Source organism: Hemiscyllium ocellatum, chromosome 16 (genome assembly GCF_020745735.1).
Source record: "Hemiscyllium ocellatum isolate sHemOce1 chromosome 16, sHemOce1.pat.X.cur, whole genome shotgun sequence".
Classification (NCBI taxonomy): domain Eukaryota; kingdom Metazoa; phylum Chordata; class Chondrichthyes; order Orectolobiformes; family Hemiscylliidae; genus Hemiscyllium; species Hemiscyllium ocellatum.
The window spans coordinates 3,738,012-3,757,621 of record NC_083416.1 but is presented as its reverse complement, the minus strand read 5'-3'; the positions used below and the strand labels follow the sequence as shown (position 1 = coordinate 3,757,621).

The window sequence follows — 19,610 nt, the reverse complement described above, 5'->3', positions numbered from 1 at the left end:
CTCAAAAATTTGAGCATAACATCCAAAGCTCAGACATTTCAAACGCGAGACCACCTCACCTTCCAAATTACTGGCAGAGGACATGCCCCCAATGCCACTATCAGAATCACAGCTAAGAGCTGCCCCCAGTGTAAACTCTGTGCTCATGTTCTTCTTCATTGGAGTGTGCAGATCCTCCTAATTAAAATCAATAATTGATAAAAGGTTAGTTTAACAAATAAAAGCTCTCCGCTCTCAACACCAACATTCAAGTCATTTCAATCCTAGTACACCAACAGGGGAAAATGGTGAGCTAAGCTGGATGGGTTTAAGGGAAGCATACATTAAAGTTAAAGTTAAAGTTAGAGTTGCCACAGAGGCTTGAGGGTTTCAAGATGGAAACTTATCAGCAACTTCAAGGGCTATTAGGGATAGGGATTAAACACACTTTGCTGGCAACACTTATCTCATAAATTAAACAGAAATCAAGTTGCAAGCAATGTTTGCACAAAGAGAAAAAGAGAAAAACACTACTGAAGCCCAAAATTTTATCTTTCTCAAATCCTCAGCGAGTACAAAAATTCAACTTAGACTAACCAGCCTCTAGGAAGTGCAAGTAGAAGACTACCCTATTTGGGACCAGTTTTATTTTTAAACCCAGTTATCCCAACACCACATACATAACTTTTGACATGGGGAAATCTGAAGCACAAACGTTCCATTCTATTCCAGACTCATTCTGCCTTAATACTGCGATGCCCAATCTGAACACTCTGTAGAGGTCAGCTGGCCTTTGCAAATCATAAATGCAAAAAACATTTTCCAAATTGTTAAAACATATGCAAAAAGTTTGATTACATCTCCTTTCTGAGCAAAATGTATCATGTTTATTTAGTCTCACAGACCTGGTTGAAGCAGATAACAAACAACACCAGAATAGGTCAAATCAGTGCCTGAAGACAAGAGGAACAGGATACGTGGTCAGGGAAGACAGATCAGTACAATACTCAGAAAACTGGCTAGGAAGAACTACCTGCTTCATTTTTTGTCCTATGCAATTAGTGTCATAGTGTTCTAGAGGTGTGCAGCACAGAAACAGACCCTTTGATTCAACTCATCAATGCCAACCAGATATCCCAACCTAATCTAGTCCCAGCTGCCAGCACCCAGTCCATATCTCTCCAAACCCTTCCTATTCGTGTACCAATCCAGATGCCTCTTAAATGTTGCAATTGTACCAGCCTCCTCCTCTTCCTTTGGCAGCTCATTCCATACACTCACCACCTTCTGTGAAAAAGTTGGCCCTTCGGTCTCTTAAATCTTTCCCCTCTCGCCCTAAACCTATGCCCTCTAGTTCTGGATACACCCCCACCCCAGGAAAAAGACTTGGTCTATTTATCCTATCCATGTCCCTCATAACTTTATAAAGCTCTCTAAAGTCACCCCTCAGCCTCCGACACTCCAGGGAAAACAGCCCCAGCCTATGCAACCTCTCCCTATCGCTTTCAACACCCTTGTAAATTTTTCTGAACCCTTTCCAGTTACACAACAGCCTTCCAATAGGAAGGAGATGCAAATGGCATGCAGTGGCCTAACCAAAGTCCTGTACAGTGACAACATGACCTCCCAACTCCTGTACTCAATGCTCTGACCAACAAAGGAAAGCATACCAAACAAACACTTTCTTCACTATCCTATCTACCTGCGACTCTACTTCCAAGGAGCTATGAACCTGCACTGCAAGGTCTCTTTGTTCAGCAACACTCCCTAGGACATTACCATTAAGTGTACAATTCCTGCTAAGATTTGATTTACCAAAATGCAACACTTTGCATTTATCTAAATTAAACTCCATCTGCCACTCTTCAGTCCATTGGTCCATCTGAACAAGATCCCATTGTTATCAGAGATAACCTTCTTCGCTGTCCAATACACATCCAATTCTGGTGTCATCTGCAAACATACTCACTATACCTCTCATGCTTGCATCCAAATCATGTATATAAATGACAAAAAGTAGAGGGCCCAGCACTGATCCTGTGGCACTCCACTGGTCACAGGCCTCCAGTCTGAAAAGCAACCCACCACCACCACCCTCTGACTTCTACCTTCGAGCCAGTTCTGTATCCAAATGGCTAGTTCTCGCTATATTCCATGAGATTTAACCTTGCTAACCAGTCTCCCACAGGGAACCTTGTCAATTGCCTTACTGAGGTCCATACAGTTAACGTCCACCAATCTGCCCTCATCAATCCTTTGTTACTTCTTCAAAAAACTCAAATCAAGTTCGTGAGACATTTCCCACACACAAATTAATGTTGACTATCCCTTATCAGTCCCTCCCTTTCCAAATACATGTACATCCTACCCCTCAGGAGTTCTTCCAACAACTTACCCACCATCGACATCAGGCTCATCGGTCTATAGTACCCTGGCTTGTCCTTACCACTTTTCTTAAATAGTGGTATCACGTCAGCCAACCTCCAGTCTTCCAACACCTCACCTTGATTATCGATGATACAAATATCTCAACAAGGAGCCCAGCAATCACTTTCCTGGCTTCCCACAAAGTTCAAGGGTACACCTAATCACACCCTGGGGATTTATCCACCTTTGTGTTTCAAGGCATCCAGCCCTTCCTCTTCTGTATTATGTACATTTTTCAAGATGTCACCATCTATTTCCCTACATTCTATATCTTCCATGTCCTTCTCCACAGTAAACGCTGATGCAAAATACTCGCTTAGTATCATCCCCACCTCCTGAGGTTCCACACAAAGGCTGCCTTGCTGATCTTTGAGGGGCCCTATTCTCTCCCTAGTTACCCTTTTGTCCTTAAATGTATTTGTAAAAACCCTTTGGTTTTCCTTAAGACTATTTGCTAAAGCTATCCCTTTTTGCCGTCCTAATTTCCCTCCTAAGTATACTCCTACTGCCTTTACACTCTAAGGATTCATTTGAACTATCTTGTTAGGTATAACATATGCTTCCTTCTTTTTCTTAACCAAACCCTCAATTTCTTTCATTATCCAGCGTTCCCTACACCTACCATCTTTTTCTTTCACCCAAACAGAAATATACCGTCTCTGGACTCTCTCTCTCATTGTTGTGGTTCTGCTCGCCGAGCTGGAAGTTTTTGCTGCAAACGTTTCGCTCCCTGGCTAGGGAACATCATCAGTGCTGTTGGAGCCTCGTGTGAAGCGCTGCTTTGATGTTTCTTCCGGTATTTATATTGGTTTGTTCTTGCCGCTTCCGGGTGTCAGTTTCTGCAAGAAGCGGCAAGAACAAACCAATATAAATACCGGAAGAAACATCAAAGCAGCGCTTCACACGAGGCTCCAACAGCACTGATGATGTTCCCTAGCCAGGGAACGAAACGTTTGCAGCAAAAACTTCCAGCTCGGCGAGCAGAACCACAACAACGGATACCCGAGCTACAAATCTTCAATCAGATTTTAAATCTCTCTCTCATTTCTGAAGGCTTCCATTTTCCAGCTGTTCCTTTACCTGCGAATATTTGCCCCCAATCAGCTTTTGAAAGTTCTTGCCTATTACAGTCAAAAATTAGCCTTCCTCCAATCTAGAACTTCAACTTTTAGATCTGGTCTATCTTTTTCCATCAATAATAAAATTATGGTCGCTGGCCTCAAAGTGCTCCCCCACGGACACCTTCCCTATTTCCCAAGAGTAGGTACATCCACATACTGAAATCAGAAAATTTTCTTGTATACACTTAAACGCCTCACCATCTAAACCCTTAACACTATAGCAGTCCTAGTCTATGTTTGGAAAGTTAAAATCCCCTACTATAACCACCCTATTATTCTCACATAACAAATCTCCTTAAAAGATTTGTTTCTCAATTTCCCGCTGACTATTAGGGGTCTATAATACAATCCCAATAAGGTGAGCATCCCTTTCTGATTTCTCAGTTCCACCCAAAAATCTTCCCTGGATGTATTTGCAGGAATATCTTCCCTAAGTATGCTATCCCTTGCCAAAAAACATCCCTCTCCCTTCTCTCTTGCCTTACTTTCTATCTTTCCTGTAGCATTTGTATCCTGGAACATTAAGCTGCCAGTTCTACCATAGAAGAAGTTTCACAAAAAACAAAAAGTCAGTCCAAACATCCTCAATATAACAGGTTCCAAAAAGAGATCTCTTGAACCAATAACAGTAGGGATGGAAAACTTCACGGGTTAAAAAAAAAGGTAAATACACAAAAATGGAAACCAGAGCACATTCTGCAGTGCAATACTTTCTGTTCTAAGCTCAAAGATTGACAGGAGCAATCTGCACATTGTGTTCAACAGGACATATGCAAGGCCCCTCTATTGACAATCACATTTTAAACTCCTGTAATCATGTGTTTTCAATTAGAAACATTAGCACCAACCTCTCTGGCACCACCAAGTAATGAAACTTTTTTCAGCTCTTCTTGTCTCACCATCTTGTTATCCAGCTTAATTACATCATTACACAGGTTAGGCTTCAGGTCCATCCTGGGATATAGTTTTCCCTGGATGCTGTTGAATACCATGGCCAACGATCGAGGGAGTATTCCATTCTCACGCCTACTGCCTACAATGGAAAGAGATCCTTTAAAAATCATACACTAAACACTCCAAGATAACGTGATACATCAAGTGCATGAGAGTAGACACTAATTGTATTTGACCTTGAATGGTATATGTTTTGCCAGAGTTTGTTACACCATAGGTATAAACCAAACGATTCTGTCCCTCCAGTGCTTCCTTTACCAAGTTCTTCATGACAACATCAAAGACTATTTTCTGGTTTGTCTCAGGGGAAAATATCTGAGGGAACAAACAAAATAAATTTGGGAGTTTATACATTAAAGTCAGAACAATGCCAGGATCTTTTTAATGGTTTGTGATCATTAATGGTTATATTTTAAATATAACATTTTATATTGTTCTGGCTACCCACATAATTAAAATTTAACACCTTATCATTAGAATGTTTACAAGTAAATTTCATTGGATTTCCTTCATGAGTTAATATTAAGATACAGTAAGCAACGACATAAGTAAGTATGTATCACATGCTAAGGAGGATCATATGACTTTGCACCTATTGTTCCCAAACATTGAGAGTTAGCAATGAAGAATCTAACAACAAACACCCCTTGTAACTTTCCCACAAAGCATTAGAATTTGAATCTTAGGCGACTAGCTTCCCCAAAAATGATTAACAAAATCACACAGATTATTTCTCGTATAAGCAAGAAAACAAAATTAGAACAAGCTTTACTGCTGGTGATGGATTCAAGAAAACTTGAAACTGAGGAAAGAAGCATCTGGAGACTGTCACTTGAAATTACTAGTCAGTGAATTCATGATACAGGAACCCATCAGAACCTGGAAACAATTGTGAACTGCTTGCTGTACAATGGAACATGAATAGACCATTTGGGCCATTGAGGCGCTTCACCAATCAACATGATAATAGCTGATCCTCCAGCTCAAGAAAGACCATTAGCATTTCCCCACATCATGACATCTCTAGCTTCTAAAAATCAATTTCTTTCATCTCCACACCTTCTGTGGCAGAGAACTCCTCAGGTTCATCTTTCCTCAAGGAAGAACTTTCTCCTTATCTCAATCAAAAATTATATATCCAGAGATCACAATCCTTTGTTTTGATCCATCCATTGGGGAAACATCACCCTTGAAAGCAATTTGTCCAGCCTTGCCAGGATGTTGCATTATAATGAAATACCTTCTCATTCTTATAAACTCTATTAAGTAAAGGCTTAATTGACCTAATCTCTCCTCATACAACACAACTGCCATCCCAAGATTGAATTAATCAACCTGGTGAATATTGACTGCACTACTTTTTTGGCAAGCAGCTTTTCAAAAACAAGGAGACCAAAACTGTACACAATACTCCAGGTATAACCTCACCAAGGCACTATACAGCTGCAGAGAGACTTCCTTGCTCCTAGAGTCAAACCTTTTGCAATGAAGACCAACAAACCATTTGCCTTCCTAACTCGTCATACCTGGATATTTGCTTTCATTGACCAGTGTACAAGGACACCCAAATGTTTCATACACCAACCTTCCCCCAATCAACATTTACATAATACTGTCATTCTGTTTTGCCTTTTGAAGTGGACAAATTTATATTTAGTCACATTAAACTGCATGTGATATATGTGCCTATTCACTCAACTTGTCTAAACCATCCCGAATCATCCTTACGCCCACCTCACCACTATCAGTCTCGTGCAGTTTTGCATGGTCAGCAAACTTTGAGATATTACTTATTCCCTCAACCAAATACAGGGTGTATATAGTGAGAGAAGGTAGGCTCAGAGACTTTGTAGAATGCAGCCCATTTCAGCATTCACACCTTGAGGTCAAAGTACAAACACCCTGCTCCAGAGACTCAAGCCCAACAGTCAGGTCAACAATTGCTCATACTCAGGGCAGTGTACTGCTGGAGGGTCACTGCGTATATTTACCACAGAGATAAATAGGTTCTTGATTAGAAGAGGATCAAGGGTTAGAGAATGGGATTGGGAAACATTTCAGCCATGATCAAAAGCTGGAACAAACATAACTGGCTAAATGCTCTAATTCAGCTCCTGTACATTATGGAATAGCTGGGGCCTAAGCACTGTGGACTATAATCCCACATTGAAGCATGAGCCAAATCTAAAAGACGATGGTCCTGTTAATGTAAATGACAAGTTGCCTACAAAAAGATAGTGTTTACCAATGTACTATGATCAAATTATGAAATCTTGCTATGTCATTCTTTTAACTCTTTACTCAGAAGTCCAAAACTTGATTTGTGGAGATCATAATCGCTTGTCAATCAATGCCAATAATTGACATCAATCACTTCAATCAACTGTATCTCACCATACTTCTAGTCCTTCCCACTGATTTTATCTTGTCAGATGCTTAGCCTCAAAAATATTAAAGTGTTCATCCTAGTTTCAAATTCCTTCATATCATTACTCTCCTTCAGCACTATAAGCCTTTGAAAATAGGCACCCTCCAAATCAAACCTCACTGAATTAATGATACAGATGATAATCTGCATTAAGGAATGTACTGCTTACAACACATTCACATTTCACTGAACTCTCATGTAGTCTAATTACTTTCATCTCCCTCTATGCTCTCACTTAAATTAGGCTCCCTTGTAAGAAAAGCAAAAACAAAATCACGCAAGTCAATCACAATTTAATTGTAACAATATTACAGACAATATCCAACAAAATGGTTGGCTCACCTTTAATTTTGACAACTTATGTAAATACTTAAATTTATATTTCAAACCTGAGAGAAGGTGAATTTATGTACAGCCTGGCCAATTCCCCGCTCTGAGCTCCGCATGGCGAATGAGTCTTTGGGAGCTCGCAGTAAGAGTGTTTCGGAACCCTCAATGAGAACACAATCCTGTGGGAATTTGAAAAATAAATCCAAATTGGAGGAGAACGGTTTCCAAAATTTAAAGCTAGGTGTACTAAAGTTTCAATTAGACTGGTTTCATTTGAAGTACCACTTCATTATGTTAGCACAATAGGCATTCTGGGAGAATCTGAAGAGGGAAGGAAGGTAAAGAACTGATTCAGTCGCAATGTGGTTTCCCTTTTTGGATAACAATACCTTGTTTATATGGCTTGGTGTTATTAGAGTTGAACTTGTTTTGATTTAATTAAACAATTCAGTAACTTCAGAAATTATAACACCTAAAAAAAGATGAAGCCTCATTATATATTGCACCCATTGCAGTGGTAATCGACGAGCAACAAGATCCAAAGCCATACTTAGTGGAACAATTACTTAAAAGGTAAGATAAAATGCCTATAAAAAGGAAGTACGTCAAATTATAGCTAGTTGCATACTTAAAGGTCAATCAGATGAATACTAAGCTAAAGGTCCAACTGAACAACAAATGTTAATAGCAAATTGACCAGAGGGAATTTCTCAGGATCACCCCATGCCCTGGATTGAACACGAGAAGTGGATTGACCTGTATGATATAAATTCTTGGACCACTACTATCCATAATGCCGTCAGTGAGGGAGCTCGATAATTTTGATGTAACAAGTGAAGGTACAGCACTACAGTTCCAAGTCAGAAAGGTTTTTGGTTTGGAGGGGAAATTGCAAATAGTGACTGCCCTTGTTATTCTGGATGATAGAGATTTAGGTTTGGGAGGTGCTGTCAAAGGAGGCTTGGTAAATTATTGTAGCACACACTACTGCCGCTGTACAGTTAAGGAATTGTTAAGGAAGTGGACGTTTAAAGGTGATGCTAATTAAAGATACTGTCTGCTAATGAGGAAATGAACATGGAGGAGACAAGTATTTTTTGACTAGCACAACATTAAGAGTCAAAAACAAATTAGTCTTTTAGGTTTCAGATCTCCAGAATCTGAAATTCTTTATTATATATTAAGGGACTATGCATTAGAAATGTTTAAAATTATAGAAGAGAGAGGTAAAGTTATATATTTTTCCAGTAGTTCAGAACAAAGTCGACGATATAGAAATAACTAAATTATGCAACACATTTACAGCAGAGGGCAGAACCTTCTTCAGAGTTGAGGGGTTATGGGATTTATCCAAAGTCAGTGGTTGAGGCAGCAACTATTTTAATATTGCAGATCAAATGGAATAGGTGGATGATGGGAAAAGGAGCTGAAAGAAGAGGGGAGCAGAGTGGATGAAAGATACAACTATTTTAATGTGGGGAAGATTAGCGAAATAGTCTGTTTTCATATTTGTCAATTCAATATATTCCTATGTTTGAATCTCAAATGAAGCAAAGCAATACAATGAATTTTTAGAATATTGGAATGAAAGAGTAACAGTATTTCTAATTTTACAATTAGATAGTTAAAAAAACTGTTGCATATTTTTCAACCATGGGACAACCTGAAGCAGTTCACAGTTAAGTACTTTTGACATGTCTTTACTGTTACAAGTTAGGAAGCATGGCAGCTAATTTGCAAAAAGCAAGGTTCCATAAAGTTGATTGCAAATAATCAAATAGTTGTGTTGATTTTGAAGGTTAAAAAAAAAATTGGCCAATAAACTGCTGTTCCTCCAAAGCATCTTTTGTGTCTGAGAAAACAGATGGGCCTCAGTTTAATGATGCATATATTTTAAAAAACCATTGCATGGAATTGAAAAACAATATAAAACAAACTTTCAGCAGCCTGCAACTGACCTGCGATTCTCCTTTCTCGAACTCAGACTCTGTGAATGGTCTAACCCGGAGATAAACCTTCACTCTATCTTCTGGAACCGTCTCTACAGGGGCTCGCCCTGCATCATCGCTTTTTGGTGTGATGGTCCCAGGTGAGATGGCAGAGAGTTCTGGCAACAATTGTTTTTTCACAATGGCCCCATTTAACATATCAACAGCAGTCGATTCCCAAACGCCAACCTCATCATCATCGGAAAGTACATTTGGAGAAATTAGTCCTGTTGCCATTTGCTTTCCTTTACAGCCTTGTACCTGTAGGAAGATACAAATTGTACAATTAAAATCCTCCCCCTCAACATTGTGATGATAGACAGTGCAGAAAATACAAGTTTTAACAAATTAAAATCACATCCTTGAAGGATGAATTAATAGTTTTAAAGAACTTCTTTATGAACAACACTGGCAAGCCCGACAACATTTATTGACTATCTCTGCACAAACTTTTTGTCTCTCTCAGAAGAGAAAGAGAACAACTGTTGTCTGGGGGATAAAGTTAGAAATGAGTCAAAACAGACAAGTACAGCAAATGATAGAGATTTGAACTCCTGTCTCTGGACGTTAGTCAAAGACTGAATTACTATATAGTAAAAAACCATTATACCACTATAGCTCAGTATATTGCTATGTCAGCGCGCGTGTGAGAGAGCGAGAGAGCGAGAGCGCGAGAGAGAGCGCGTCACAGTCACCAAAGGCTACAGTCAAACCCCAGTCCCAGGCCTTGTGATGCAGTAGCACACATTACTACTGAGCCACCATGCCATCCTGATGAGTTCTTTGATCAGTATTCATGAAAGAAAACAATAATCGAGTTACTGTCACAAGAGAAGTACGATAGAAAGGATGTGCAGTTAACAAAGTCAACAAACCATCCAGTTCAGCATTCCAAAATGCTCGATAAAAACAATGACTGCAGATGCTGGAAATCAGATTCTGGATTACAGTGGTGCTGGAAAAGCACAGCAGTTCAGGCAGCATCCAAGGAGCAGGAAAATCGAAGTTTCAGGCAAAAGTCCTTCATCAGGAATAGAGGCAGAGTGTCTGCAGGGTGGAGAGATAATGCTAACAAAAGGGATGTTAATAGCAGAAGTTCTACCTACAAGTTTAAATCTTTCTTGAATATGGGATTTATGCACCACGATTGGTTACATTCCCTTTGCATAAAGATGCAAGGGATAAACCAGCAAACTAGAGGCCATTTGGCCTAATGCCAGAAACTATATGCATCCATTGTCAAAGAAAAGTTCTCATTTGGACCATGAATTACAGAGCAGCTAAGACAGATTAACCCAATGCAGCACAAATTTCATCCCAAATGAAATGCACAAGAAATTAACAGTATGAAGGTAAATTGTATAGGCAAATAATTGAGGAACTGGTGGCAGAAAGGACTTGAACAGAGTACTTCCCTGACTCTAGCAGTTCAAACAGGCAGCTTACCACCACCTTCAACTAGGGATGGGTAATAAATGCTAGCCAGCGACATCCATCCCACAAAAAAAATGATTAAATAAAAATCCAAACAGAAGAATAAAAGGGCTGCCCACTCAGATTTATTCAGACAATTACTTCCTTGTCAATGTGACCTTAAAACCGAGCAACATTGTTACTACAGGAGGTAATTATCAGCATGCCTTCAGAGGACAGAATGGTGAAATGGGCAGATACAATGTAACATGGCTAAAGGTAATGTTATGCACAAGGAGGCAAAAGAATCTAAATGGTGCAACTTTGAGAGATGCAAGTCCAGAGAAATTGGTGGTTGCACATTCACAAGTGTTTGACAACTAGAGGGTATATAAACGGGATCTGAGGGGCAACTTTTTTCCCCCACAGTGTTCAGGTGAAATGAACTACCAGAGGGAGTAGATGCAGGTACAGTTATAGCATTTAAAAGACATTTGGATATATACATGAATAAGAAAGGTTTAGAAAAAGATATGGGCCAAACACAAGCAAGTGGGACTAGTTTAGATTGGGAAACATGGTCAGTGTGGAAAAGACCAAAAGGGACTGTTTCTGTGCTATGACTCTAAACATGGCAGTTAAAACATAATAGATACTTGGCTCTGCAAATGAGGGCATAAAATATAAAGACACAGAAGTTAAGTCTTTACAAATCACTGACTGGCCTCAGTATGGTACAAATGCAGACAACACTCAGAAGGTGATGATATAAAGGCAGTTTACTAGGGCATTTCCAAGCTGAGATACTGAAAATAAAAATTGGAAAAACTATTTTTCCCCTCATCTGAACAGACAGCTCACCACCACTTCTCAAGGACAACTAGGGATGGGCAATAAATGCTAGTCAGCCAGTGACACCCCACAAGCCACAAAATGAATAAATAGAACAAAAGGTGGTTAAACGCATATCTAATAGTCTGAATGCTGCTAAGGAAAGATGTTAAAGGACCACGTAGAGAGAGCGCGCGCGCGCGAGTCTTTCTTGCTGATTCAGCAACTAGAGATCATAAAATAACTAGAGATTTAAAATAATTACCAAAAGACCTAGTGGGGAGATTGTATATTTAAGCAACAGTTAAAACTTGGAACACACTACTGGTAAGAATGATGGAAACAGATTTCATAGGAGCATTCAAAAAAAATCTACTTAGTGGGAGAAGAGGAAAGAGAACAGGAAAGACTGGAATTTGGGGTATTACTATGTAGCTCTAATTTCCAAAGTCACTTTAGACTTGCAACTGCAAACTGTTTTGTTCCACAGATTCAGCTGGATTTGTAATTGCTCCAGATGGGAGTCTGTATTTCAACTTGAAGAGGCTTTTACAATAATGGTAAAAACAGACAAGTGAATGTTAACATGTATCACCTAATTGTTAAATTGGAGACCTTGTATGGACCAACATTTTTTTTAAGAAAGGAAGAAACATGGACCAAAAAATGACTCTAATGGTCACGTGACTACAAATTGAGGAAAGTATCAGGAGACCTATTGTGAGAAACAAAGCTCACTCACGTCAATAATTTCAGTCCAAGACAAGATCTGAATCAGTAGTGTCATTTATTTCACACTTGCAAGTGGGTGTGATGTCCACAAGGCACGTCCACAAAACACACTGAATTCAACAAATACTCGATATTTATATAATTTGGTTCCTACATTTTATTTAATTTCATTGTTCTCCCCCCCCCCGTTTACATCCTCCACTTCCCTAAGACCGGTACCCATTACTCCTGTTTATCTCGTCTTATCCGGCCTTGTCTGTGACAAAATGCTTATTCCTGGCCTCACGAGGCCGTTTGACCTCATCCCATCCTTTGCTTACCATTACCTACTCTCCCTCCATCTGTGCCGCCCCTCTCAGCATCTTATCATTAAGACTCTTTTAATTGGGGTTTGTTCCTGTGTTTCTGTAAAAGTGGGAAACTGATGTTTATACAAGCATATCTAGTTTAACTGCCTCTCTTCACAGCATTTTATCTAGTGCCTGTAATATCTACCATTGTCTTGCAGTCCCGTTTCTTTCTTGCATACATTTTTAGCTAATACAAAAAAAAAATTATGCATTTCCTCCACAGTTTCCATTCTTGTTGACTCAGCTCTTGGCTGAAACAATTACACACTGGTGAGAGTTCATTCACCCCGCACCAGTAATTATAATTGCAGATGTAACATTACTTTATCCATATCCCACACTATTGACCATAAAAATGCCATCTGCATTTTTGAAATCAATTTTCATCTTAGGACATTGAAACAAGCCAACTAAGCACCTGCTGTTTAATACACAAGCGAAAATTTCACATATTGGGAGATGAAAAACTCACCTGCCTGTTCTTTTTAAGAAACCCAAGATCTGGCTAGAGCTGAGGAGAGAGTTAACAGTGGTTGTTGATTCAGAATCTCACACCTCAAACTTCCAAAGAATTTAAAGAACTGCAAAGGTTTTATTCATCCCGGCTACAGCAGTCAGACAATTGCCATTTTGAACTTATTACCAGTCTTTGAGTGCGTTTAATGTTACATTATCATTTTATATCCCCTCTTTTTCATAAAGATTCACTCAAGAAAACCTTGAAGTCCCAGAAAAATCATTTTAATTAAATCAAAAAGTTCCATGCTAAAAATTAATTACTTCTCACAACTGATTAAGAGTGGGTTCCACCTCTCCACTTGGTCACACAGCTGACACAGTATTTGGCCTATTATGTCTGTAAGCTGCTATTATATTAATTTCATTATGATAGCACGACTACAGTGGTGATTAATCATTGTCTCAAAGAATAACATCCAGTGAGTTACTCAAGGAATACTGACATCTGTGGAATTATAAACCCCATAGATCAGCACTTACACAGACAGGAGGTGGGGGAGCATAGGGATAAAGAGAGCAGAGAGAAAGAAAAAGGTGGGGGAAGGGGCGAAACAAAAATAGAACTCAGGCTGCTGTGCATTGCTTACAGCAAAGAGCTCTTCAAGAGTCCTGAACATACCAGTCAACTGCAAGAATAATTTAGACATTATTTCTTGAATGTTGAATGAAGTGGGAAATACAGATTTCAAATGTAATAATTTGATATTGTTTAAAGACTGAAGTCATGTTGAAATCCAAAGGGTCTGGAGTCAGCAGAGCAATTAAATGATTTCCAGAAATTTCACTGTTCTTAGTCAAAACAGAGACCAGTTGTTATGAACTGAATTTGTATTGTTCAAAAGCTCATTTAGCTGACTCACTGAATTTAGGTAGGCTGGACCAGGCTTCCTATTTGCCAGTGGCCCAGATAGTTATATTTAAAATTATAACGCATACAAGAACAAGCTGAGACACTCCACACACTAAACAGAATGACTTCACATGCAACAGTCTTCAGTCAAACCAGATGTTGTTCAATTTCCATTTAGATCAATCACCACACAATTTAAGGAGAAAGACCAGGCTCCAGGCAACATCTACTCATATACCAAATTTTGTTTATGTACAAAATTAAGATGTTTGAAAGAGGAAGCAGCAATTTGCAGAGAATGTTAGAATAATTCCACCACCAGGAAATCCAACACTTCCTGCAGGGATAAAATTAAATCTCTGCATTTTGAAAGTTTGCCCTAATCCATAGAAAAAAGGATAGTGATTTACTTCCAGCAACTGTCCCCTCCAGAGCAAGGGGCTGTACTTAGTTAAAGAGCTCACATTTACTTTGACACTGGATTTAACTAAATAGAAAGTTTTGGGGATTAAATATGTTCTGATAGGGAAATGAACCATTCACATTTGGCAAAATAACTGTACTTTCTCAAAATGGAACTGAAAATACTTGTAATTATGTGGAAATAAGGTTTACTAGCACATCTTCCAGGACTTTCAAACCCAATGGAATAAGATTACCCAAATCGGAATTATCTTTGTTCATCACTCATGTTTAACTTATTTACCATACATATCAGTTTTTGTATTTTCTCATGATATGCTTTGTCAACACCAAATCTGCATGAGTTTCCTCCTTCTCCTAAATTTCATATTAAATAGAATGCATTACTTGTGAAGCAATAATACAAACACTGCTGTTAAATAGCTGGGTCATCACAGGCAATTTATACACAGTAAAGTCCCACAAACAATACAAATAAAAGTTTAGAAAACACGAGAAACACTCAGTTCAGGCAACATCTGAGGAGAGAAGTCAGACTGTTTCAGCAAAATAATAAATTAATATTAAAATACTTGACACGTTGCTTGAGGGAGGAATAGGCCATGTCAGAACTTTCCTGCTTGTAGTTAACAGTGCCAGCAAAGTGCAATTTTTTACATTCAACTGAACTACTAAAACAAGAGTCTCAGTTCAATGTCTAAACTAACAGAAGATACTTCTGACAATGCAGTTTCTCTTTAGTGTGGCATTATCCAGAAGTTTCATCTTAGATTATGATTTCTGGTTGCGGCTCAATGGCTGAATGATACCACCTGAACCAAACTGACAATAGTATTGAGAATAGTGGAAAACTAGAACGTTCTCCTCAAAAATACAAGTTTCACGTTTACTAGGCAAGAGCATTAAGAATGAAACCAAGTCAGGCAAATGGAGACAAGACTCAGAACAGTCACTATCTAACAACGCTGAAAAAATTCAAGGCTGAATGGCTTATACTTGCATGCATTGGGCGGCACGGTAGCACAGTGGTTGGCACTGCTGCCTCACAGCGCCCGAGACCCGGGTTCAATTCCCGACTCAGGCGACTGACTGTGTAGAGTTTGCACGTTCTCCCCGTGTTTGCGTGGGTTTCCTCCGGATGCTCCGGTTTCCTCCCACAGTCCAAAGATGTGCGGGTCAGGTGAATTGGCCATGCTAAATTGCCCGTAGTGTTAGGTAAGGGGTAAACGTAGGGGTATGGGTGGGTTGCGCTTCGGCGGGTCGGTGTGGACTTGTTGGGCCGAAGGGCCTGTTTCCACACTGTAAGTAATCTAATCTAATCATTGGTAATCGTGTATTGTTCCACATGCACATCTGGTATCTTATACAAGTAGTGGTTCTTCAGATATGTCTACAAATGTGGTAACCAGGAGAGAAAATCCTGGCTAGTCTTCCCTTTGCCCTAACCTAAGTTATTAGGAAGTTAATTATTTGGCCTGCATGGTCACTCCAGCTGATCAAACTACGAACTTCAGATTTTCCTGGTTTTCTTTAAGAAAGGAGAAAAATTAGTTAAGAAAAAGGGAATCGGCAATTTTGACAGGTAAAGAGCTTTAGTTATGAACAGCAGACCTTCTGTTCCAACTTGTCCATGCTGACCCAATATTCTAAATTAATATAACCCCATTTGCAAGCATTTGGCCCATATTCCTATAAACTCTTTCTATTTATATATAAAGGAAAGAAAGACTAGCTAAAGGGTGTGGAACCCTTAGAAAATGCAAGTCAGATAACAGGATCAGGAAAACGGCAAATCACGTAAATCAATAATTTTCCACCAGTTTTCGCGCGAGAAGGCACTATAAGCATCCCAACAACCTTGGAAAAGGAAGTGCTAAGGAGAGGAAAGGCATTGGAACAGCTTTCATCACATGGGACAAAATATTTTATAATATATAGACTGAAAGCAGACAAGCTGACAGGATCGGATAGTCTGTTTCGGAGGGTTTTAAAAAGAAGCGCTGTAGAAATAGGATAGGCAGTAGATTCCAGGAGGGCTCCAGCAGGCTGGAAAACTGTTGCTTGTCACTCCTGTTCAAGAAAGGAAGGAGACTAAAAACAGGACAATATAGGTCAATTACTTTAACACCTGTTGTTGGAATTAAGCTAGAGTCCAAGGAAGAAATAGCAAAATATTTTGACGCAATTAAACAGAGTCACTATGGCTTTCTGAAAAAGAATCGTGCTTGGCTAATTTGCTGGAGTTCTTTGAGGATATAGTAAGCAGAGTTGAAAAAGGGAAATTTAGTAATGTACTGTATTTGGATTTCTAAAATACATTCAATGAAATGCCACGTAGAAAGGCTACTGTACAACAAAGGAACTCAGTATGGGGGGGGGGGGTAATGTATTAACATGGATTGAGGATTGGTCATCACACAAGAAGTTGGGATTTATTGGTCATTTTCAGGTTGGAAACTAGGAGTCCCATAAGGACCAGCTCCAGGACCACAATTCTTTCCAATGCACATTAAATGATTTGGAGGGGCCAGTATAATATATCCAATTTGCTGATGAAACAAAAATAGAGAGCAGAGCATGTTGCATGGAGGACATAAGGAATCTTCAACAGGCTACAGATAGGTCAAGTGGGCAAAACCTTATCTGATGGAGCTTAATGCAGAAAACAGAGGAGTCATATACTAGATGGGGAAGGAACAAAAAGGTAGCTTATTATTTGAATGGAGAAACCCTAAAGGTGTATTAGAGAGATCTAGAAGTTCTTGCGCATGAAACAAAAAGAGATAAGTATGCAAGTGCCACAATTAATTGAGGCAAATCAAATTTTGGCCTTCATTTTGGAGTTTAAAATAGGTCAGAAGCCCCACAACATCAAGTTATAGTCCAACAGGTTTATTTGAAACCACAAGCTTGAGTACTTAGTGACCTGGCGAAGGGGCAGTGCTCAAGTTTGTGGTTTCAAATAAACCTGTTGGACTACAACTTGATGTCATGTGACTTCTGACCTTGTCCACCCTAGCCCAACACCGGCACCTCCACATCATTTTAAGATAGGGAAGTTCATGTACAGGAGATTCAGGTGGTTATACCTGGAGTACTGAGTAAAATTCTAATCTCTGCATTTAAGGATATATTGGCACTGGAAACATTCAAAACGGATTCACTTGGCTGATTCCGGAGATAAAAGGTGTTGATTTATCAAGAACAGCTAAACAGGTTAGACCTTTACTTATTAGCATTATTGAGACACAAACTTGTAAGGAGATCTCAACTATCTGTAAGAATAATGGGGTAGTTATGGTAGGGGATTTTAACTTTCCAAACATCAACTGGGACTGCCATAATGTTGAAGGTTTAGTTAGAAAGGCATTTCTTAAGTGCGTACAAAACAATTTTCTGATTCAGTATGTGGATGTACCTACTAGAGAAGGTGCAAAACTTGACCTACTCTTGGGAAACAAGGCAGGGCAGGTGACTGAGGTGTCAGTGGAGGAGCATTTTGAGGCCAGCGACCATAATTCTATTCATTTTAAAATTGTGATGGAAAAGGATAGACCAGATCTAAAAGTTGAGAGTACAGGAGTTGGGAGGTCATGTTGCGGTTGTACAATACATTGGTTAGGCCACTGTTGGAATATTGTGTGCAATTCTGGTCTTCTTCCTATCGGAAAGATGTTGTGAAACTTGAAAAGGTTCAGAAAAGATTTACAAGGATGTTGCCAGGGTTGGAGGATCTGAGCTACACGGAGGGGCTGAACAGGCTGGGGCTGTTTTCCCTGGAGCGTCAGAGGCTGAGGGGTGACCTTACAGAGATTTACAAAATTATGAGGGGCATAGATAGGATAAATAGACAAAGTCTTTTCTCTGGGGTCAGGTAGCCCAGAACTGGAAGGCACAGGTTTAGGGTGAGAGGGGAAAGATGTAAAAGAGACCTAAAAGGCAACTTTTTCACACAGAGGGTGGTACGTGTATGGAATGAGCTGCCAGAGGATGTGGTGAGGGCTGGTACAATTGCAACATTTAAGAGGCATTTGGATGGGTATATGAATAGGAAGGGTTTGGAGGGATATGGGCCGGGTGCTGGCAGGTGGGACTAGTTTGGGTTGGGATATTTGGTCGGCATGGACAAGTTGGACGGAAGGGTCTGTTTCCATGCTGTACATCTCTATGACTCTAGAAGAATGTGGGATGATCTTATTAAAATATACAAGACAAGGGTTTATGTTGAGATGTTTCCTCGAGTGGAGGATCTCAAATTAGGTGGTATTGTCCCTAATTCTACAATCATTGAAAACTGAGATGTGAAGGAAAGTCATCGCTCAGAGTTGTGAATGACTCGAATTCTAACTCAGGGAATTATAGAGGTTAGATCACAAAGTCTTTAAAGAGGAAAACAGATTTTTGAAAATTGGGGAGGGGTAGCTATGAGGAGCTGACACAAAAGAAGGGTTGAGGCTTGGGAAAGATCAGCCATGATCTTATAGAATGACAGGGCAGACTTAAACTACTCCTATTTTTTATGGTCTATATAGTTCAACTGCTAATAGTAAACAAACTAATAATAATCAAATTAAAACATACCAAATCAATCTATCACTAAAGGTAACAAGCAGTTATTCCATTTGAACTCAAAAGCAAATATACCTTTACAGCTACAGGATGCATTACTATCATCTCAAAACTGCCTTTCGTTGCCCTCTTCATGTCACAATTTGTTGCTGGATTATACATCTGTCACATGGCATAAAAGACACAGCAGGAAAATACAAGATTCAAAGGACATCAAAAATGTATAAATCTGAAATGTCAAATTGATTCTGAAGCACCTTTAGCCATATACAAGCTAGATTTTCACACACAAAAATAACTGAAGTTCATTACTGACAAGTTGGATAATTAAAAAACAAAACTAAAAATAAAACTACGTAGATCAATGATTTCTATGTAAAGGAGTTTTCATTTAATCAATTGTGCTGCATGTCCAATCTCTCTGCAGACAGATATTTGGAAACTCACCAGTTAAAAATTGTTTGACTGAAATGCCCACAGAATTTAAACCAGCAATGGGTAACAATTGGACTCAAATTGCAAAAACGTACTGAAAATACCATCAAGAGGGATAGCACAAATTTCCTTAATTAACGTTGTGGTTCTGTTCGCCGAGCCGGGAATTTGTGTTGCAGATATTTCATCCCTTGTCTAGGTGACATCCTAGATATCACCTAGACAGGGGACGAAACATCTGCAACACAAATGCCCGGCTCG

The 19,610-nt window shown here is 39.4% G+C and overlaps 1 protein-coding gene across 2 annotated transcripts in view; it reads right to left on the bottom strand.

The window, feature by feature from the left end:
• kif20a (kinesin family member 20A) overlaps positions 1-19,610 on the bottom strand; it is a 53,820-nt gene that overhangs the window by 29,283 nt on the left and 4,927 nt on the right. Inside the window, exons 2-6 of one of the 2 annotated variants that reach the window (XM_060837007.1) lie at positions 9,198-9,488; positions 7,299-7,418; positions 4,658-4,796; positions 4,376-4,578; positions 60-177 (exon numbers count right to left, since the gene is read on the bottom strand). In XM_060837007.1, the coding sequence (XP_060692990.1) occupies positions 60-177; positions 4,376-4,578; positions 4,658-4,796; positions 7,299-7,418; positions 9,198-9,464 (847 nt within the window). In that variant the 5' untranslated portion in view covers positions 9,465-9,488. The remainder of the gene's footprint in view (positions 1-59; positions 178-4,375; positions 4,579-4,657; positions 4,797-7,298; positions 7,419-9,197; positions 9,489-19,610) is intronic. The other variant, XM_060837008.1, reaches the window with a different exon arrangement.